The sequence below is a fragment of the Ictalurus furcatus genome, chromosome 16 (assembly GCF_023375685.1).
Source record: "Ictalurus furcatus strain D&B chromosome 16, Billie_1.0, whole genome shotgun sequence".
In the NCBI taxonomy this organism is placed as follows: Eukaryota; Metazoa; Chordata; class Actinopteri; order Siluriformes; family Ictaluridae; genus Ictalurus; species Ictalurus furcatus.
Window position 1 is genome coordinate 24364343 of NC_071270.1, and position 20391 is coordinate 24384733.

At 37.8% G+C, this 20391-nt stretch overlaps 1 protein-coding gene and 1 long non-coding RNA gene across 2 annotated transcripts; both read right to left on the reverse strand.

Annotated features, from left to right (window-relative positions):
- Positions 1-948: 948 nt before the first annotated feature.
- On the reverse strand, positions 949-2136 carry LOC128620067 (uncharacterized). Its single transcript, XR_008388063.1, has 3 exons — positions 1896-2136; positions 1696-1751; positions 949-1107 (listed from the first exon to the last, which is right to left on the reverse strand). It is a non-coding gene; the product is annotated as an uncharacterized LOC128620067 (long non-coding RNA).
- Positions 2137-7255: 5119 nt separating this feature from the next.
- LOC128620524 (protein phosphatase 1 regulatory subunit 3C-B-like) lies at positions 7256-10284 on the reverse strand. Its single transcript, XM_053645592.1, has 3 exons — positions 9979-10284; positions 9802-9858; positions 7256-9321 (listed from the first exon to the last, which is right to left on the reverse strand). Exons 2-3 carry the CDS (start codon positions 9813-9815, stop codon positions 8343-8345), a joined length of 993 nt encoding a protein of 330 aa, XP_053501567.1. The 5' UTR covers positions 9816-9858; positions 9979-10284; the 3' UTR covers positions 7256-8342.
- Positions 10285-20391: the final 10107 nt, after the last annotated feature.

Sequence of the window (20391 nt, forward strand, 5' to 3'; positions counted from 1 at the left end):
ATATTGGAGTGGAGAGAACTAGCACAAACATGGCTGTCTGTCTGACTTTTCTCCCACTTAATTCCTTTTCAGGCAAAAATCATCAAACACGGATGATGATGAAAATTAGAAGGGTCCAACATGCAGACACCCCACCACCCATGCTAGTTTAATTTGTTAGCACTGTTAGAATTAGGAAACAAATTGCTTTTCAGAATACTGTTTTCTTGCCTACTCAAAGTTTTGCTCATATTCTCAGAGGAAGTATGCGAGCTAAGACTTCCTGGACCCTTTCTCAGGGGCAATGATTGGGGACTTTGAAAGTTCTGGGGCCTCAAGGGTTTTTTCTCAACTGAGTATGCGTCTTCTGAGTTCAAGTCCTTCACAAGGATTCGATAGTTTTGTCCACCATTGCTGTCCCACAGAAGCATGTTGCCAGATCCAGGCCGGAAGGACACGCAGAACTCCAGACGATCCTGAAAATTAGGGCAGGAAGGGACTGGAATGTTAAAGACAAACAGCTCTGTCTCAGAGCGTCCATTCTTCTGATGGATAGGGGTACATGGTACATCCTGGTGGCTCTTCCATGAGTCGTACGTGATGCGAACATGCACAGCTTTCTTGGGACTTATATTGCAGACCCTCACCTTTCCGAACAATGATCCATAGATCAAGCTGCAGCTCTCCAGACGCACCAGAGATTTAGCCAGACTTTCAAGGAATGATGGTAAATCAGCAGAAGGCTGATTGAACCCCAACCGGAGATGAGGCTTCTTACTTTGCACAGACAAATCAGTCTTTATCTTGGCAGGTGGAGAAAGCTCCTCTTCATAGGATACTGGGGGATCTGAATTGAATATCCGCACTGCAGTAAGGGCCAGTCCTTTAGCGTCTGCAAATACCACTCGTTTTTTCTTCTTGCGTGTCCCACAAGAGTTCCTGCAGCTTAGGGCACTCACTGGAGAGGCAGGAATCTGTGAGGCTCTAGCAGCTCTGGATTGCAGAGAATCACATGTGCTAGGTCGAGTAAGAGCATGGTGGGATCTAAGTGTGGACATTCTCAAAAGTTCTCTAACTGGAGGACGGCGATTCATGGACATATGCATGGCCAGGTCCACTGGCATGACTCTGATTATGGAAGAAAACAAAGATATTAGACCAACCAATTCATTTATTGTTTCACATATTGTTCTCAATCATCAAAAGAAAGCAAATACTCATACCAATACTATTCCATCAACATTTGTTTATCTGTTTTAACAGCTTTCTTTAACTTGGAGCTGAAATCCAGGAGGCTTATATAAAAATGGAACTATTCTCAGTTGATTTTGTGTATATTCTTGAAATTATTCATACCATTTCCTTCTTTTCTACCTATAAACCATTACTGAATATCTTTTGCACTCAACTTTATGTGAGTTATAGCAGGTAAACTGTCCTAGTTGCCAAGCGCCTGAGGGTAACAGCTACGTAGATAGTGTTTCCCTTGATATGTGTCTGATAAGAAGTATAAAGCGCTATTGATGAGTTAAATCAGGAATGTCAGAGCAGGGAAGCAAAACAGTGCTCTTGTTCAGCATGCAGAATGAACAGAAATGAATAATTATGATAATAATAATTCCTTACATTTATATAGTGCGTTTCTAGACACTCAAAGCACTTTACATTGTATGAAGGGGAAATTGGTATAATATTTCATAAAACTGATGGACTTACTTGGCAGCGTTCATTACTGCGTCAGCAAAGTCAGTGTGCTTTCAGTGAAGAGTACACTGAAAAGAAAATTCAACAAGTAAATCTCACTGTGCTGCAGGAACATTGAAAAGTCAAAAATACATTGCTGTGTTGCTCTACATAAAACATTAACCAAAGCCAATAAGATAATCACAAATAAAAAGAAAGTGTAAACAACTCACCCAAAATACCTTGCTGTTGAACAGCAGCTTTGCTTTATTCGCAACAAAGTCTTCTGAATTGGACTTGTGTCTTTACCCTGTAAATCCTATAAAAACACTACCACATGAGCCCTCCAGCGCACTGCTTTGTATTGTCTGAAAGTGTCACTGACTGTGCCACATAATTATAGGTGTTTCTCAATGAGCTGCAATGCCTACAGAGAGGAACGGCATTGTAACTCCACCCTTTAAAAGAGTTTAGATCATGCTGAAATGTTGCGAAATATATCTGCCAATATACACATATTTTATCCCTTACAACCTGTGACTTAAAAGATTGAAATATAATTTAACTGTACTTAGTGACAATGTAGTCAATTAAAATTCATACATTCATGAATTAAAAAAATTATATAGTCCTCAATCTGCAGCAACATGAAAATGGTAAATGATCTGCACTTATATAGTGCCTTTTAACCTTAGCAGTTCTACAAAGCACTTTACACTGTTTTTCATTCACACACACACACACACCAATGGCAGCTACCATTCAAGGTCCTTGCCTGCCATCAGGAGCAACTTTGGGTTCAGTGTCTTGCCCAAGGCATGTTGAGGCCGAGGATTGAACCATCAACCATGTGATTAGCGGACAACCCGCTCTACCACCTGAGCCACAGCCGCCCCAGATTAGTGTAGATTGTGTGATCATACTAAATAATGAATGTACGTTTTTTATAATGTGTTTTATATATAAAGGATCTATAGAACAGCATAAAATAGACACAATTACTATGTGTTTATATATGTGACAATTTCTATACTGCATGTTGCACCAAAATATAATGCATTCCATGTAGTAAACTCTTAGAAAAAGAGTTCATCAAAAGATTTTGGAGTAGAACTTTGGATACGTACAGGTTCTTATCTTCTTAAAAGGGTTCTGGTTTGGAACCCTTTCTAATAAGAAAACAATATTATTCGATTTTTACATAGAACATGTAAGGGGATTCCCTAAAGGGACAATTTAGGAATCTTAGGGTGGGTTGCACCAATAAGGATTATTCTTAAATCTAGATTAAATCAAGGCCTATCTGTTGCACCAAACTTTAATCCTTGTATAAAAATAAGCAGGCTCACATTTAAACCATCACGTTAATCCTGGATTTAATTTCACAATAAACCTGGATTAACCATAATCTTGTTGCTCCATCACTTTAAACTCAGATTTTAATTTTTTTTTTAATTTAAATTTTTTCATTTTCTCCACCTGTATCAGTTATGCGAATGAGCAGTTAATAAGGGCAGTTGAATTTTTTTAGTTCAGTTGAAGTTTAAAGTTAACGATAGCCTTGTTGTCACTCCAGTGGAAGTGAAAGAGTTACACTGTTGCTGTTTAGTTACACTGGAGAATTCATATATTTCCACGTTTATGAAATCCGCATGCACTGCCACAATGTTGTCAATGGCGAATCCATCATGATGGAGAAAATGAATCGTAAATGGAGGTTTTAATCGCAGGTTAGAATTATTATCCCCGATTTGTTAATCTGTGTTTAAAATTCAGTGGTGCAACACAACTCGATTTAAAATAAAACCCAGATCAACAAATCCTAGATTAGCTCTAAACTGTGCTTAATTTAATCCTTATTGGTGCAACCCACCCTTAATCTTCTTTTATTTTCGTTAGTAGTATGAAATATTATAGTATATCATTGTGTAGTAGAGTATAGTTTAATATTGTATAGTATAGTACAATGGTAATGGTTAAAGACATTCATTCCTGTAATGTAGACATATCTGTGGAGAATGTGGTATAGGGGCCTTTAAGAGTCACTGGGTGATATCATTGCACTTTCGAGTGATGTAATGCATGCTAGAGTGATTAGGAAGCCACGAAGGGGACATGCTCTCTGTGTAGTGGCTTCCAGGTGAATAATCAGACATCATCCATTGACAAATAAATGTAAAAGTTGAATTTCCTGTTCATATGTGTATTGCGTAAGACGTTGATCTATCTGTAGTGATTTGGATGCTGATGCAGGATTGCGTGGCTGTGTGAGTGTTAGCACAGTGAGCCAAGCTATCTTATCAGGTCAGTTTGACTAACAAGTACATTAAATCTAAATGCCTCAGTTGTGTTATTTGTCAACTGTTCATTTATTTATTTATTTATTTGTGTATTTCTTTTCATTTGTTCATGCCAAAATGAGGCCGTGTAAAATGAGTTCAGTGATGATAATATCAGGTTATTCCTGTAAGACATGCAAGTGAGGCATGTTCTCATGGTGTGACTGGTCTACCAGGATGTGTAGAGTTTAACACACTCTTCAGTAGTGAGTGGAATCCGCACTATGACATTTTTAAAGTATATTTTATTTTAAATGGTATTCTAGTCTTATTGTTTGTGGAATTTTAAGGCATTGTTTAGTGTACTCTTTATTGGCTTTCAATTGGTTTCAACTATCTACTATTTATTTTTGCCACTTTTACCCTTTTGTTTATTAAACTCCTGCACCTGGGTTCAGTAATCCCCTTGTCATTCTTTGGTCTTTTCCCTACCTGACAGTAAGAAAATTTCATCTTTAAAATGAAATTATAGATGATGCTATGGTGTAGTATAATCATCTGGATTCAACATTTCTTATAGACAGCATATAAATTATTATAAATTATGCCAATCTAGTTCCATTTCATGTTAGTTTATTTGAAAACCACACCAGCTTTGCAAAATTCTCCATTCAAGCTTTCATTAATTGTATGAATGAAATGCTTTTGGAGGAATTTCGAGCATATCTACGGTCGGATTCCACTTGCCATCCAGAGTTTTGAAAACAGTTTTATGTTTGTTGGTAATTTCCCCTGAAAGATTTTAGCCAGTTATAACAATGACCATTTACATTAAAGTCTTAAAGGCAAATGGCCCAAAAACAGAGTGTTTCAGTCATACGGTCTGAAGCAGGGTGGGATATGTCCATGTGTTATTCAATTTAGACAGGTTCACTTGGTAAATAAATTCGTCAATCAGAGTCTCTAGTTAGTTAATACTAGTTACTAGAATGTTAATATTAAGTTATTCATTTCTTCCTGTGTTGTCATTCATTAATGACGGATTCTATTCGGCATTCTAAAGTGTTACCTGAGAAGTTAAAGGATGAAATTTGGAGTAGGTGGAAAACTGAGTCAAGTTTATTTTTATTCACAGTCCAGCAGAAGACTGGGTGATCTTCTTGAGTTGGTAACTTTTGCATCTCCAGCATTTTAAACCAGCAATAAAGGCAACTTTACAAATTTTATCATCACATGTTTTATTGTCTGTGGACGAATGCTAGCACCAAATGAATATTTCTTCTCAGAAAGTTATGTTTGTGTCAGAATACAGGTTTAATTGAGCTTTTAATATTCATCAGTCATAAATAAATAGACAAAGATTACACAACTTTCAAACAGTTATATTACATGAGTCATTTCACAGCTGCAGCTGCATTAATTATCTGTCTCAGTACAACAATCTCACAGGAAGTGAAAGACCCTCAGAACAGATACTCATCTGATATACAGGCGGACAATGCTTGAGAGAGACATCTGTCTCGCTATCTCACCACTGACTCACACAGGCAAGTTGGAATGGAGAAAACTAACACAAACATGACTGTCCATCTGTTTTTCTTCTATCTCGATATCTGTTTAAGGGAAAATTCACCCAACATGGATGATGATGATGAAAATCATAAGGGACCAATATTCACAAAACCCACCACTCATGCTAGAATTGTTTGTCAACATTGTTGGAATCATGGGGTGAATCATTTTTTGGGATACTGTTCTCTTGCCTACTCAAGGTCTTCATTATATTCTCAAAGTAAGTGAGTGAGCTAAGACTTGCTGACTTACACAAAGCTGGACCATTTCTCAAGGGGCAATGACTGGGGCTTTGAGAGTTCTGGGCCATTTTTTTCTCAACCGCGGATGCTTCTTCTGAGTTCATGTCCTCCACAAGGATTCAATAGTTTCATCCATTGTTGCTGTCAGAGTGAAGCGTGTTGTGAGATCAAGAACGGAATGTCACACAGAACTCCAGATGATCCTGTACATTAGGACAGGACGTGAGAAGAACGTTAAAGACAGACCTGTCTCTGCGCTCCCTTTCAGGCACATATACATGATCAGGTCCACTGCCATGACTCTGATTAGGAAAACATAAAAAGATATTAGAACAATCTCACACTGAAGGGTAAAGCGGCTATAATTATTTGGGTTAAATTAAACCATTCTTTGGTTTACAATTCCACCCATCCATCTTCTATACCGCTTATCCTTTTCAGGGTCACAGGGAACCTGGAGCCTATCCCAGGGAGCATCGGGCACAAGGCGGGGTACAGCCTGGATAGGGTGCCAATCCATCGCAGGGCACAATCACATACACATTCACACACCCATTACTATGGACACTTTGGACATGCCAATCAGCCTACTATGCATGTCTTTGGACTGGGGAGGAAACCGGAGTACCCGCAGCATGGAGAGAACATACAAACTCCACACACACACAGGGCTACGGTGGGAATCGAACCCCCAACCCTGGAGGTGTGAGGCGAATGTGCTAACCACTAAGCCACCGTGCTTATTTTTAACCAACGCAGGGACATGGTGGTTTAGTGGTTAGCACGTCTGCCTCACACCTCTAGGGCTGGGAGTCCAAATCCCACCTCTGACCTGTGTGTGCAGAGTTTGCATGTTCTCCATGTGCTTCAGGGGTTTCCTCCCCCAGTCCAAAGACATATATTGTAGGCTGATTGGCATTTCCAAATTGGCTTTAGTGTGTGCACTTGTGCCCTGCAATGGGTTGGTACCCTTTCCAGGGTGTCCCCTGCTTTATTGCCCCGAGTTCCCTGAGATAGGTTCCCTCACGAGCCTGTGTAGGATAAGCAGTATGGAAAATGGATGGATGGATTTTTATAGAAAGCAAATTAAATTTCATCAATAAGAAGAATATGTGAGCTACTTACCCAATGCCTTTCCTGTTCACCGACAACTTTGTTTTGGTCTCAATGAGTTTGTTTGAATTAAACGTGTGTCTTTACATTATATGTCCTATCAAAACAATATTACATGTGCCAGCTAGCAGAGTGCTTTGTATTGTCAGAAACCATCACACATGCCACATGTTTATGGGTGTTTCTCGAGTTACAATGCATACGTGCATGCACTCCACCCTGTAGAAGAGTTTAAAGAATGTTTTCACCAGAAGGTAAATGTATCTTGTCATGCTGAAATGTTGCCAGGTTACCAAAAATAAATAAATACATAAATAAATAAAAATCTGCCGATAAAGATATATTTTATTATTTAACACATCGTAAAAAGATTAAATTATGGTTTAACTGTAATTGGTGACAATGTAGCCAGTTTAAAAAAATATTGTCCTCAGTCTGCAGCAGCATGAAAAGCAGTGTAGATTAAATGATCAAAGGAAATCCTGTATGTATCGTTATTTAGAATATATTTTAAAAATAGGAAAATATAGATGCAGTGGATAGAATTATGTGTCTATTTATTATACTTGTGTATTGCATGCTGTAAAATGTAAACTACAATCGATTCCATGTAGTACAATCTTAGAAAAATAGATCTTCAAGGGTTATTTGAGCAGTACTTTGTACAGTTAAGGGTTCTTAGCTTCTTAAAAGCATTCTATTCTGGAAACCTTTCGAATAAGAAAACATTAATGTGTGGGTTTTCTACATTGAACCTTTAGCTTTTCCCCAAAGGATAGCTGAAGAAATCATGACCTTCTTTTTTCTATGTTTGCAGTATGAAAAAGTATAGTATAGAATTCATATTACCATGGTATTATCATAGTATAGAATAGCATAGTACACTATATGTCCACAAACTTTTGGCCACAGAGTGTATATTATTGAATCACATAGCATAGCATTGTATAAAATATCATAGCATAGTATAGTATTGAATAACATAGTATAGCAACATAGTATATAGTATAGTTTGCTTCATGCAAACATAAATACATGTTTATTTGTGCCTTTAATATTGATTTGTCTTAAATAAATATAGATAAAAACCATTGAAACAGTTATATTACATGCATTTCACACATGCAGCTTCATTAATTATCTGTCTTAGTACAACTATCTCACAAGCAGTGAAAGACCCTCACAGCTTGAAATTGGCTGACCTTGATGAGAAAGTGCTGATGCTTGTTTACATAACAGATACTCATCTGATATACAGGTACACAAAGCTCTAGAGAGACACATCTGTCTCACTCTTTCACCACTGACTTGTCACTGACTCAAATGGGCGAGTTGGAGTGGAGAGAACTAGCACAAGCATGGGTGTCTGTCAGTCTTTTGCTCCTTCTTGATGTCTGTTTAATGCAAAATTCATCCAACATGGATGACGATGAAAATGATAAGGGACCAATATACACAAAACCCACCACTCATGCTAGAAGTATTTGTCAGCATTGTTAGAATAAGAGAATGAATTACTTTTGGGGATAATGTTCCATTGCCTACTTGAGGTTTTCATCATATTCATGGGGGAAATGAGTGAGCTAAGACTTGCTGACCTATATAAAGGTGGACCATTTCTCAGGCGCACTGATTGGATACTTTGAAAGATCTGGGGCCTCAAGGGTTTTTTCTCGACCGCTGATGCTTCTTCTGAGTTCACGTCCTCCACAAGGATTTGATAGTTTCGTCCATCATTGCTGTCCCACCAGAGTGTGTTGCCAGATCCAGGACGGAAGGACACGCAGAATTCCAGACGATCCTGTATGTTAGGACAGGAAGGGACGGGAACATTAAAGAAAAACAGTTCTGTGTCTGAATTCTCATTGTTCTGTTGGATAGGGGTACATGGGATGTCGTGGTGGCTCCTCCATGAGTCGTACGTGATGCGAATATGCACAGCTTTCTCTGGACTGATATTGCAGACCCTCACCTTTCCGAACAGTGATCCATACACCAAACTGCAGCTCTCCAGATGCACCAGAGTTTTTGCCAGTTTTTCCAGGAATGATGGTAAATCAGCAGAAGGCTGAGGGAACCCCAACCGGAGACGAGGCTTCTTGCTTTGCACAGACAAATCAGTCTTTTGCTTGACAGGTGAAGAAAGCTCCTCTTCATCGGATATTGGTGGATCTGAATTGAAGATCCAGACTGCAGTGAGGGCCAGTCCTTTATCATCTGCGAATACCACTCTTTTTTTCTTCTTGAGTGTCCCAAAAGTGCTCGTAGAATTTACGGGGCTCACCGGAGATTCAGGAATCGGGGGGGATCTAGAAGCTTTGGACCGCAGAGTATCATATATGCTAGGTCTAGTAATAGCACGATGGGATCTAAGCGTGGACATTCCCAAAAGTTGTTCCACTGAAGGGTGGCGATTCAGGCACATATGCATGGCCAGGTCCACTGGCATGACTCTAAATAGGAAAGAAGCAAACAATATTAGAGCAATCTCACAATGGAGAAGAGAGTGTCTACAATTCTGTGGTTTGAATAAAATTAAGTTGAGTGGAAAAGTTTGCATACCCTTAGGACAAAATGAAAGAGTCAGTTAATTGAATTTTACAAACCAAGACATTTAGTTTATTAGGTTTCACAGATTGTTCTCACTTATAAAGGTAAAACAGTGCAATACTCTTGTCTGTTTTAACTCTCATAAATTGCTGTCTTTAAATTAATCCTGCTATCAGGGAGCATTATGCCAAAAATCTATTTTCTTCAATACTTTCAAATCTATTTTCTGTTGATTCTTCTCCAAATTCTTTGAATACTTCATTGCAACATTTGCACTCAAATTGTGTCAATAATAGCAGGTAAAGTGTCCTTTCAAACAATTTAGTTACCAAGCTACATACATAGCTGTTTCCCCTTTCTCCTAACAATTGCTGCTGACTTACTTGGCAGCGCTCATTCCTGTGTTTGCAAAAAACAGCGTCTTCTCACTTAAATGTCCCCTGAAAAGAAAATGCAAAAGAACATTTCACCAAAATGCAACAGTATTAAATGCTGAATACTGCTTTTTTAGTCTCTGGCCATGTTAGATCACCAGTAAGGAGAATGTGTAAGCTACTCACCCAATGCCTATGCTGATCAGCAACAACTTTGTTTTGGTCGTCTGTGTTTCTGAATTTAACTTGTGCCTTTATCTTATGAATCCTCTCATTACACTACCATACGAGTCTGTCAGCGCACTGTTTTGTTTTGAATTGTGTCCAAGCGTCACACAGCATGCCTCATGATTATGGATGTTTCCTAATGTGCTAATGGTACAGCCCAAAGTGCATTGTAACACCACCCTGTAGAAGAGTTTAAAGAATGTCATCACTAGGAGGTACATGTTGTCATTCTGAAATGTTGCCAGGTTACCAGGAATGCTAACAATCTGGGAGTATAGGAAAATTTTATTCTTTAACACACATGATAAACAGATTTCAATATGTTTTAACTGTGCTTGATGATCATATAATCAGTTTAAAAAAATATATAGTCCTCAGACTGCAGAAAAGAATTGTAGATAAAAATATACGTATATAAAATTTATATTCTGCATATGGCACCAAAATATAATAGTATATACTATAAACTATAGTATAGCATAGTATCCCAGCATATAGTAATATAGCAGACCATTGCATGTTATAGTATAGAATACAATAGCATAATATACCATTTCAGTATATATTAATATAGCATAGTATAGTATACCATAACATAGCATTTTATTGCTTAACATTATAGCAATGTATAGTATAGTAGAATAGAGCACTATAATACACATCATAGTATAGCAGTGCATCATTGTAAAGTGTGGCATAGTCTAATGTAGTGCTGTGTAGTATAGCACAGCATAACATACAGTAGCACAGCATAACACAGCATAGTATGGCATTGCATTCCAATATATAGTAATATATTCATAGTATAGTATTGCATAGTACATCATAGTGTATGATAGCATACTATTCTATAGCACAGTGCATGATAGTATATTATACCATATTATAGAATGGCACAGTATAGTATAACATAGTATAGTACAGCATGTTATAGAGTAATACAGCAAAGTATATACTGCATATTGCACACATAGATGTGCAACAATAATTGGCACGCTTTTAGTCAATACTTTGTGCTAGCTCCCTTTGCCAAGATAACAGCTCTGAGTCTTCTGCTATAATGCCTGATGAGGTTGGAGAATACATGGCAAGGTATCTGAGACCATTCCTCCATACAGAATCTCTCCAGATCCTTCAAATTCCGAGGTCCACGCTGGTGGACTCTCCTCTTCAGTTCACCCCACAGGTTTTCTATGGACTTCAAGTCAGGGGACTGGGATGGCCAGGGCTGGACCTTGATTTTGTGGAAAGTAAACCATTTTTGTGTTGATTTTGATGTATGTTTTGGATCATTGTCCTGCTGGAACATCCAACCACGGCCCATTTTAAGCTTTCTGACAGAGGCAGTCAGGTTTTCATTTAATATCTGTTGATATTTGATTTGATTGAGTCCATGACACCATGTATCCTAACAAAATGTCCAGGCCCTCTGTCAGAAAAACAGTCCCAAAACATTAAAGATCCACCACCATATTTAACCGTGGGCATGAGGTACTTTTTCATATGGCTACCTCTCTGTGTGCACCAAAACCACCTCTGGTGTTTATTACCAAAAAGCTCTATTTTGGTTTCATCTGACCATAGAATCCGATCCCATTTGAAGTTCCAGTAGTGTCTGGCAAACTGAAGACGCTCGAGTTTGTTTTTGGATGAGAGTAGAGGCTTTTTCTTGAAACCCTTCCAAACAACTTGTGGTGATGTAAGTGACTTCGGATTGTAGTTTTGGAGACTTTCTGACCCCAAGATGCATCTAACTTTTGCAATTCTCCAGCTGTGATCCTTGGAGATTTTTGGCCACTCGAACCGTCCTCTTCACAGTGTGTTGAGACGATATAGACACACGTCCAATTCCAGGTTGATTTCCAGTTGACTTGAACTTCTTAATCATTGCATTGATGGTGGAAATGGTCAGTTTCAATGCTTGTGCTATTTTCTTATAGCTTCCCATTTCCCATTTGGCCTATGTGTTACCTCTTATTTATACCCCTGTGAAACTGTAAGTCATGGTTGAACAATTTCCTGTTCCTAGACACCCAGGTGTGCTAAATGTAAAACATCGTATGAATTCATATGGGTGCCAATAATTGTTGCACACCTATATTTAACAAAGATATTTTTTATGAACATGTCTTGTGTTTGCAATTGTTTAACATTCATGAGAACAAAGTATTTTGCTCTGAATTTTTGTGTCAATGGAAGATGAAGGGATTTTACATGTGCAGATTATATTTGATCAAAGTCAACAAAAGATTATCCAGAGAATGAAAACAAAACAAATTTGATTTACTATTACTATTTATAATACTATTTGGATATAAAGATAAAAATAGTTTTTTTAAAATTATTTAACTTTAAAAATCATGTAAACATTTTGTTTGTCCTCTTGAAGGGCGCCGATGCATTTACAGTGGGATTTTATTCCTAAATAATTATGATTGTTACAGTCGTAAAACAAGTTTTTGGGAGTAGTGTGTGTGCGCGAGTGTGAGAGGACAAATTGGGGTGTGTGAGTATAAGATTGCTGTCACGCCAAGCTACTGCTTACAAATGCACATTGTTTCTGTGGTAACAAGATATTCAAATCTCGTCAGATATTCAGAAAGATCGGGTTCGACACAGAGCGTTGTTGGAAAGTGCATTTAAAAAGTGATGAGCTCATGTTTGCTTTGTGCTCACGGGTGCCTTGAAGGAGAGGTGTTGGTGTTGGTATTGCACAACAGAAACTGTTGTTTAGGTCTCACAGTGTGGTTTAATATGTTTTATGTTCATATTGTGTTTCACTAATCTCCTGTAAAACCCAGTTTTTATTTCACTCAAAAATAAATACTGAATGACCTAAATTACCTTTATCACTTGTCTTCCCAGAGGCACTGCTGGAGAATGAAATGGCTTATAGATGATAATTATCATGAAAGTCATGTGGAACAGATTTGTGTCACCATCCCAAGTGACACATTACATAAGCATGTTGGGACACTCTTCTTTAAGCGTCAGCCAGACGAATGTAGACACACCGCAATCATTATCTTCATGAACGCAACTATCAGTTACATTGTACCATGGTCTGTCTGAATACTCGATTCTGATTGGCTGGAAGGTGTGCGTTAAAACCGTATAATGCACAGGTAGTTATTCTAAACATTTCCGAATTACAATACTTAGGTAAATGGATGATTTTTGCATGTCATATATATGGTGAATATGCCAATTTTGATAAATGACCCAAGGCACAAGATGAATTTGACAAACTGGAGAAGATAACGTTAAATGAGAAATGTAATAACAAATGGCACAAAGAATTAATACCAGCAGAACTCAAGCAGATAGAAGACGACAAGATGAATGTAATAAATGTAATCAATTTGCACTACTTTATCTCTGTGTCTGAGTTATTTTTGATGTATTTAAACTCACAGCTTCATTATTAGTAGAGAAGAGGCACACAAGCAGGTAAATCACACACACACACATCTCTCTAATAACAATTTATTATAATTCATTGTAAAATGTAATCTTATTGCACTACTTTATCACTGTGTATGATTAAGGAAGGCAGAATTCTAGATATAATGACCTGTATATATGGTGCTGTGAAAAAGTATTTGAAAAAAGTATCTTGATTTCTTCTGATTTTGTGTATATCTCATACTAAATTTTTTCAGAAATTAAAACAAAATCTAAAATTCAACAAAGGCAACCCGAATAAACACAAAATGCAGTTTTTAAATGATAATGTTTTTATTGAAGCAAAAACGTTACCCAATACAGGGCCTGTGTGAAAATGTGCATCATTTCTATGAAAATCTATTTTCATTGTCAAAATATATGAAACTGAATTGATAATGGGGTCCAGCTGGACTAGACACAACCAGGCCTGATTACTGCAAATCCTGTTCAATCAAATCAACACTTAAATAGAACTTTTTCAACACCATGAAGTTGATTAAAAGGTCTTAGACAGTAACACACTATGCTAAAGTTTAAAGAAATTCCAGACATTGAGTAATAAGGTGATTGAAATACATCAGTCTGGGAAGGGTTACAAAGCTATTTCAAAGGCTCTGGGACTCCAAAGAACCAGAGTGAGAGCCATTATCTCCAAATGGAAAAACTCGGCATAGTAGTGAATCTTCCCAGAAGTGGCCAACCTTCCAAAATTCCTCCAGGAGCACAGCAACTACTCATCCAGGAAGACACAAAAGAGCCAAGGACAACATCAGGACCTACAGGCCTCTCTTGCATCAATAAAGGTCACTGTTCATGTCTCCACTATCAGAAAGACATTGGGCAAAAATAGCATCCATAGAAAAGTGGCGAGGTGAAAACCAATGCTAACCCAGAAGAGCGTCAAGGCTCGTCTGAATTTTACCAAAACACACCTTGATGATCCTCAAACCTTTTGGGAGAATGTTCTGTGGACTGATGAGTCGAAAGTGGAACTGTTTGGAAGACAGGGGTCCCGTTACATCTGGCGTAAACCAAACATAGAATTCCACAAAAAGAACATCATACCTACGGTCAAGCATGGTGGAGGAAGTGTGATGGTGTGGGGATGCTTTGCTGCTTCAGGGTATTTTGTTTGAAGATCTAAAACTATTTAGTCTGAGATATACACAATGACAGAAGAAATCAAATACTTTTTTTGCAGCACTGTAAAATAAATAGCAAAAATTAACCATTATTTTTTTTATCCTTTTATCCTTGCAAACCCTAAGCCTTGGTTATTTTCCTCCACATTGTGCATTAAATCATGTAAGACAAAAACTGCAGCTTATCATGTTACTGAGAAACTGTCAGAAATCGTACTGACAGCTACAAAGAACTGACAATTTTGAGTCCTTCCATACGTGTAAAATAAGGATCTACAGAAAACTTAAAAACTCAAATCAATGAACACATTTTAATTATTTATGAGGAGCATCTGCCATACACATCCCTGTGTGAGTCATTACTATAGAAAGTATAATGTATTAGAATGAGGGCATCAATTTAATAGTGTGATTTGCAGTTTCACTACTGTCAGATCTACTGTTATAAAAAATTAATCACCTTCTGAACAATCATGATTGAGAATCCAACATCACTGTGGTATGAATGTGAAAAATAAAAATAACTTTCTGACATGATGGCATTTAGGATACACCAATTGACCAGTATGGTGTGGAACAATGCTCAGCCCTCTTTCTACATTTCATTTCATTTATCTGTGAATAAAGCAGTCATGTTTATTTAGAATGTTCCAGTCAGGGTCACTTGTTTCTTGTGTTTCATGTGCAATATTTACATTTGTTTAGCAGCATTTGTATATAAAAGCTAATAGCTAAACAAGGTAATCACATTTGAGGCATGCTGTTCAGTTTAAGAGAACAATGCTATTGTTAAAGAGCATTCCTATTGTAACTGTTTCAACAGAACTGAATGCCTAAGTGCTGATTAATTGCAGAATTGGGACCCAGCCCTGATTGCTGAAAGTCTAGTTTACTTGCAGCCGAATTCTCACATACCTACTAGCAAAATTCTCATACACACCCTGTTTACATAGTACAGGTGGGTAAGACTGGGTCTGAAACTAGAATAGGAATTCATAGAATGTAGGTTTGTCTATTTAGATTACCCTGCTTCTGGCGAATCATGTATAATTTACCTGACTGAAACCAAGAATGATCTTACAATACAGAAGGTAAAACATTATATGAATAGATTAGAATAGATGAAATAAATTAAATCAATAAAAAAAAACCTAGCAGATTGCTATGGAAGGGAACCCACCCATCCCACCATTTTCCATACCACTTTTACTAAACAGGGCCACGGGGGAGCTTGGAGCCTATTCCAGGGAACTCAGTGCACAAGGGGGACACCCTGGATGGGACGGTGATGTGTCAGTTAAATAAACACAATCATTTTCTTCCATTATTAATATAATAATTTTTTAAAAAAAATGTATCAGTTGCTGGGATGCTAACTAAAGGATATTGATGTATTGTAGTATATTGTAGAAAAAGATATTGATATGTTTATTTTAAAACAGAGATCTTCACAGGTTGAACCTTGTGGAATGCAGTAACATATTCATTAAATTTACATTTACATTTATTCATTTACATTTATTCATTTAGCAGACGGGTTTTTTTTTTTAAATATCCAAAGCGACTTATTCAATCAATTAAGTTCAAGTTTATTCAATTATGTCTGGAAGTGATCCACATCATGCCAGACCGTGCACATTCCATCATTCAAAGAAAACTTGTAATTTTGCACTACATTCAGGACGAATGGCACTCCAAAAGACGAAGTCAGATCGCCATCTGCTGGTCAAATGTGTGAACTGAATGTGAAGCATGGAATTCATGATGAAACAAGGATTTCATTAGACTACAGTAATAAGTACAGAATGGTGCATTGTGCATTTGGTGTGAGAATTTAATAAAAATAAAAAAAACACAGAAAAAATAAACAAAAAACAAACAAACAAAAAAAACCACATTTTAAATGCGATCATACAGAATGTTTTTCACATGTGCTTATGTCAGCAAAATGTGAGAAACATGTGAAGGTGCATTTCAGCATTTCATACCACTCCCTGAAATTGTACTAAAAATAAATAAGTAAAAACATTTTTAAAAAATCCAACAAAACCGATTAATCATGTGTAAAAAAAACCACATAAATAATGTGAAAATAAATATATAAATAATTATTCTATATATCTTGAGTTAAATCAGGAATGCCAGAGCAGGGAAACAAAACAGTGTTCTGGTGCAGCATGCAGAATTAACAGAAATTGGTATAATATTTCATAAAACTGATAAGGATACTTGCTGAGGACTTACTTGGCAGCGTTCATTACTACGTCAGCAAAGTCAGTGTGCTTTCAATGAAGAGTACACTGAAAAGAAAATTCAACAAGTAAATCTCACTGTGCTGCAGGAACATTGAAAAGTCAAAAATACATTGCTGTGTAGCTCTGCATAAAACATTAACCAAAGCCAATAAGATAATCACAAATAAAAAGAAAGTGTAAACAACTCACCCAAAATACCTTGCTGTTGAACAGCAGCTTTGCTTTGGTTGCAACAAGGTCTTCTGAATTGGATATGTGTCTTTACCCTGTAAATCCTATAAAAACGCTACCACATGAGCCCTCCAGCGCACTGCTTTGTATTGTCTGAAAGAGTCACTGACTGTGCCACATAATTATAGGTGTTTCTCAATGAGCTGCAATGCCTACATACAGTAATGGCATTGTAACGCCATCCTTTAGAAGAGTTTAGGTCATGCTGAAATGTTGGGAATATATCTGCCGATATATACATATTTTATCCCTTACAAACTATGATTTAAATGATTGAAATATGATTTAACTGTACTTGGAGACAATGTAGTCAATTAAAAAAGTATATAGTCCTCAGTCTGCAGCAACATCCATCTATACATTTTCTATAACGCTTATCCTACAGAGCCTATCCCAGGGAACATCGGGCACAAAGGCAGGGCACACCCTGGACAGGGTGCAAATCCATCACAGGGCACAATCACATACACATTCACACACTGATGCCATTTTGGAAATGCCGAGCAGCCTACCATGCATGTCTTTGGACTAGGGGAGGAAATGTTACTAAAGGACCATCTGGCAGCGTGGAAACTATTGCCAAGTGTTTCTCCATGGGTTCTGTCCACCATAGAAAAGGGTTACCAAGTCCAGTTCAGAGCTCGTCCCCCTGGTTCAGAGGTGTGCACACAACAGTAGTCAGCACAGAGCAGAGCCTGATGTTAGGGCAGGAAGTAAGATCTCTCTTGGACAATGGGGCCATAGAACATGTACCCCTTTCTCTGACGGAGGGAGGTTTACAGCCATTATTTCCTGGTCCGCAAATGAGATGGGAGTACGTGGCCAATTTTAGATCTGTGTCATCTGAACCGTACTCTGGACACACAGGTTCAAGATGACGCTCAAACTTATCGTTCCACAGATTCAGTTCGAGGACTGGTTTGTAATGATAGATCTAAGAGATGTATATTTCCACATAGAAATATTGCCCAGTCACAGGAAGTTCCTGAGGTTCGCATTTGAAGGCAATGTGTACCAATATCGTATTCTTCGGCTCAGTCTAGCTTTATCCCCTCACACTTTCACAAAGTGCATGGATGCCGCTCTGGCTCTCTTGCGACTCCAGGGCATCCGTGTACTAAACTACCGGGTCGACTGGTTAATTCTAGAGCGATCCAGGGAGTTGGAGATTCAACATTGAGATGTTGTTCTCGCCCACATGAGGAGCTTGGGGCTCAGGTTGAACCCCAAGAAAAGTATGCTTTCCCAGTGCAGAGCATGACTTTTCTAGGGGTTATATGGGATTCTACTATGATGAGGGCGTATCTATCCCTATCAGGGTCAATCCTATCAACATTGAGCAAGATAAAGCTGGGTCAGGGCATCGCCTCCAGTCCCTACAAGAGACTGTTGGGGCTTATGGCAGCAGCAGCCAACATCATACCGTTGGGCCTATTTCACGAGACCATTTCAGTGGTAGCTGAAAAGTCAGGGGTTTGGTTCTCAGATGAAACCCCTGACAGTAATCACTGTCACGCGGGAATGTCTCCTTATTGCAAGACGGTAAGGACAGACGTCTCCGTCACAGGCTGTGGCGCGGTCTTAGACGGCCGATCAGCTCATGGTCTCTGGAGCGGCCCTCATCTAGAGTTGTATATAAATCACCTAGAAATACGGGCCATATTCCTAGCACTGAAATTTTTCTTCCTCAGTTGAGACGTCACCATGTGTCAGTTATGACAGACAATACAGCAGTGGTCTCACATCTCAACCATGTCGTCAGTTTAAATAAATATTGTACTCAGTCTGCATGATGATGATCAAAATTAATGATCAAAGTAAATCATATATGTATCTTTATTTAGAATATATTTCAAAAATAAAGGAAATATAGGATAGCATATATGCGATTGAGTTACAGTAAATAGAATTATGTGTCTATATATTATAATTGTATACTGCATGCTGTGCCACATTACAGTTAAATGTATACTACAATCTATTCCATGTAATACACTCTTAGAAAAATCAATCTTCAAAGGTTATTTCAGCAGTACTTTGTACAATTAAGGGTTCTTAACTTGGATTAAAATCCACACTCAATAAGCTCCAACATGTACAAAACTCTGCCGCCAGGATCCTGACTGGACCAGGACATGTAATCATAATATTCTTGTTCTGGAGTCCTTGCACTGGCTCCCGGTCAGGTTCTGTGTAGATTTTAAAATTATGATGCTGACATACAAAGCATTACATGGCTTGGCTCTTCAGTACTTATCTGCTTTGTTAATACCTTACAACCCAAATCACAGACTGCGCTCCTCACAATGTAATCTGTTAACTGTTCCACAAACCCGCTTAAGATCTATGGTTGACGGGGCTGTTTCTGTCTATGCTCCTACACTTTGGAACTCTCTTCCTCTCGAACTTAGGGAAGCTCAGACATATTTAAAGCTCAACTCAAGACATACTTTTTTAGACTAGCATTTGCTTGCTGATGTCTACTTTTATTATTGTTATTATTATTATTTTTATTTATCTATTATTATTTTTTTATTTTTTTTCTGTGAACTGCTTATTTTGTGTACAGCCCTTTGAGAAGCTGCTTTAAAAGTCGCACTATAAAATAAAGATTATTATTATTATTATTATTATTGTTATTGTTATTATTAATATTATTAAAAGGTTTACTTTGGAAACCTTTCTAATAAGAAAACACTATTGCTTGGGTTTTCTACATTGAACCTTTAAGGGTTTCCGCAAAAGGATAGCTGAAGAAATAGTATAGTATAGTATAGTATAGTATAGTATAGTATAGTATAGTGTTCGTATTAGTATTATATTAATATAGCAATGAAGAGCATAGCATAGTATGGTACACTATATGACCAAAAGTATGTGGTCACCTGACCATCACATCCAAATGTGGTTCTTACCTAAACTTGTTGGAAGCACACTATTGTATATAATGCATTTATGTGCTGAAATATTACAATTTCCCTACACTTGAACTAAGAGGCCTATACCTGTTCCTGCATGAAAGTGCCCCTGTGCACAAAGTGAGCTCTATGAAGACATGTTTTGCCAAGGTCGGAGTGGAAGAATTCAAGTGGCCCACACAAATCCTTGACCCCAACCCCACTGAACACCTTTGGGATTGTCATATATCAAGGAGGTAACTCTGGACTTCATTTCCCAGCAGCCACTGCACCATACTACATCACTGTCACATGACGACCTGCACCTGTATCACGTTTCTGTTTAACAAGCACTCATATATATAGCCACGTTTTGTACTGCTTCCTTGTCTTATGTAT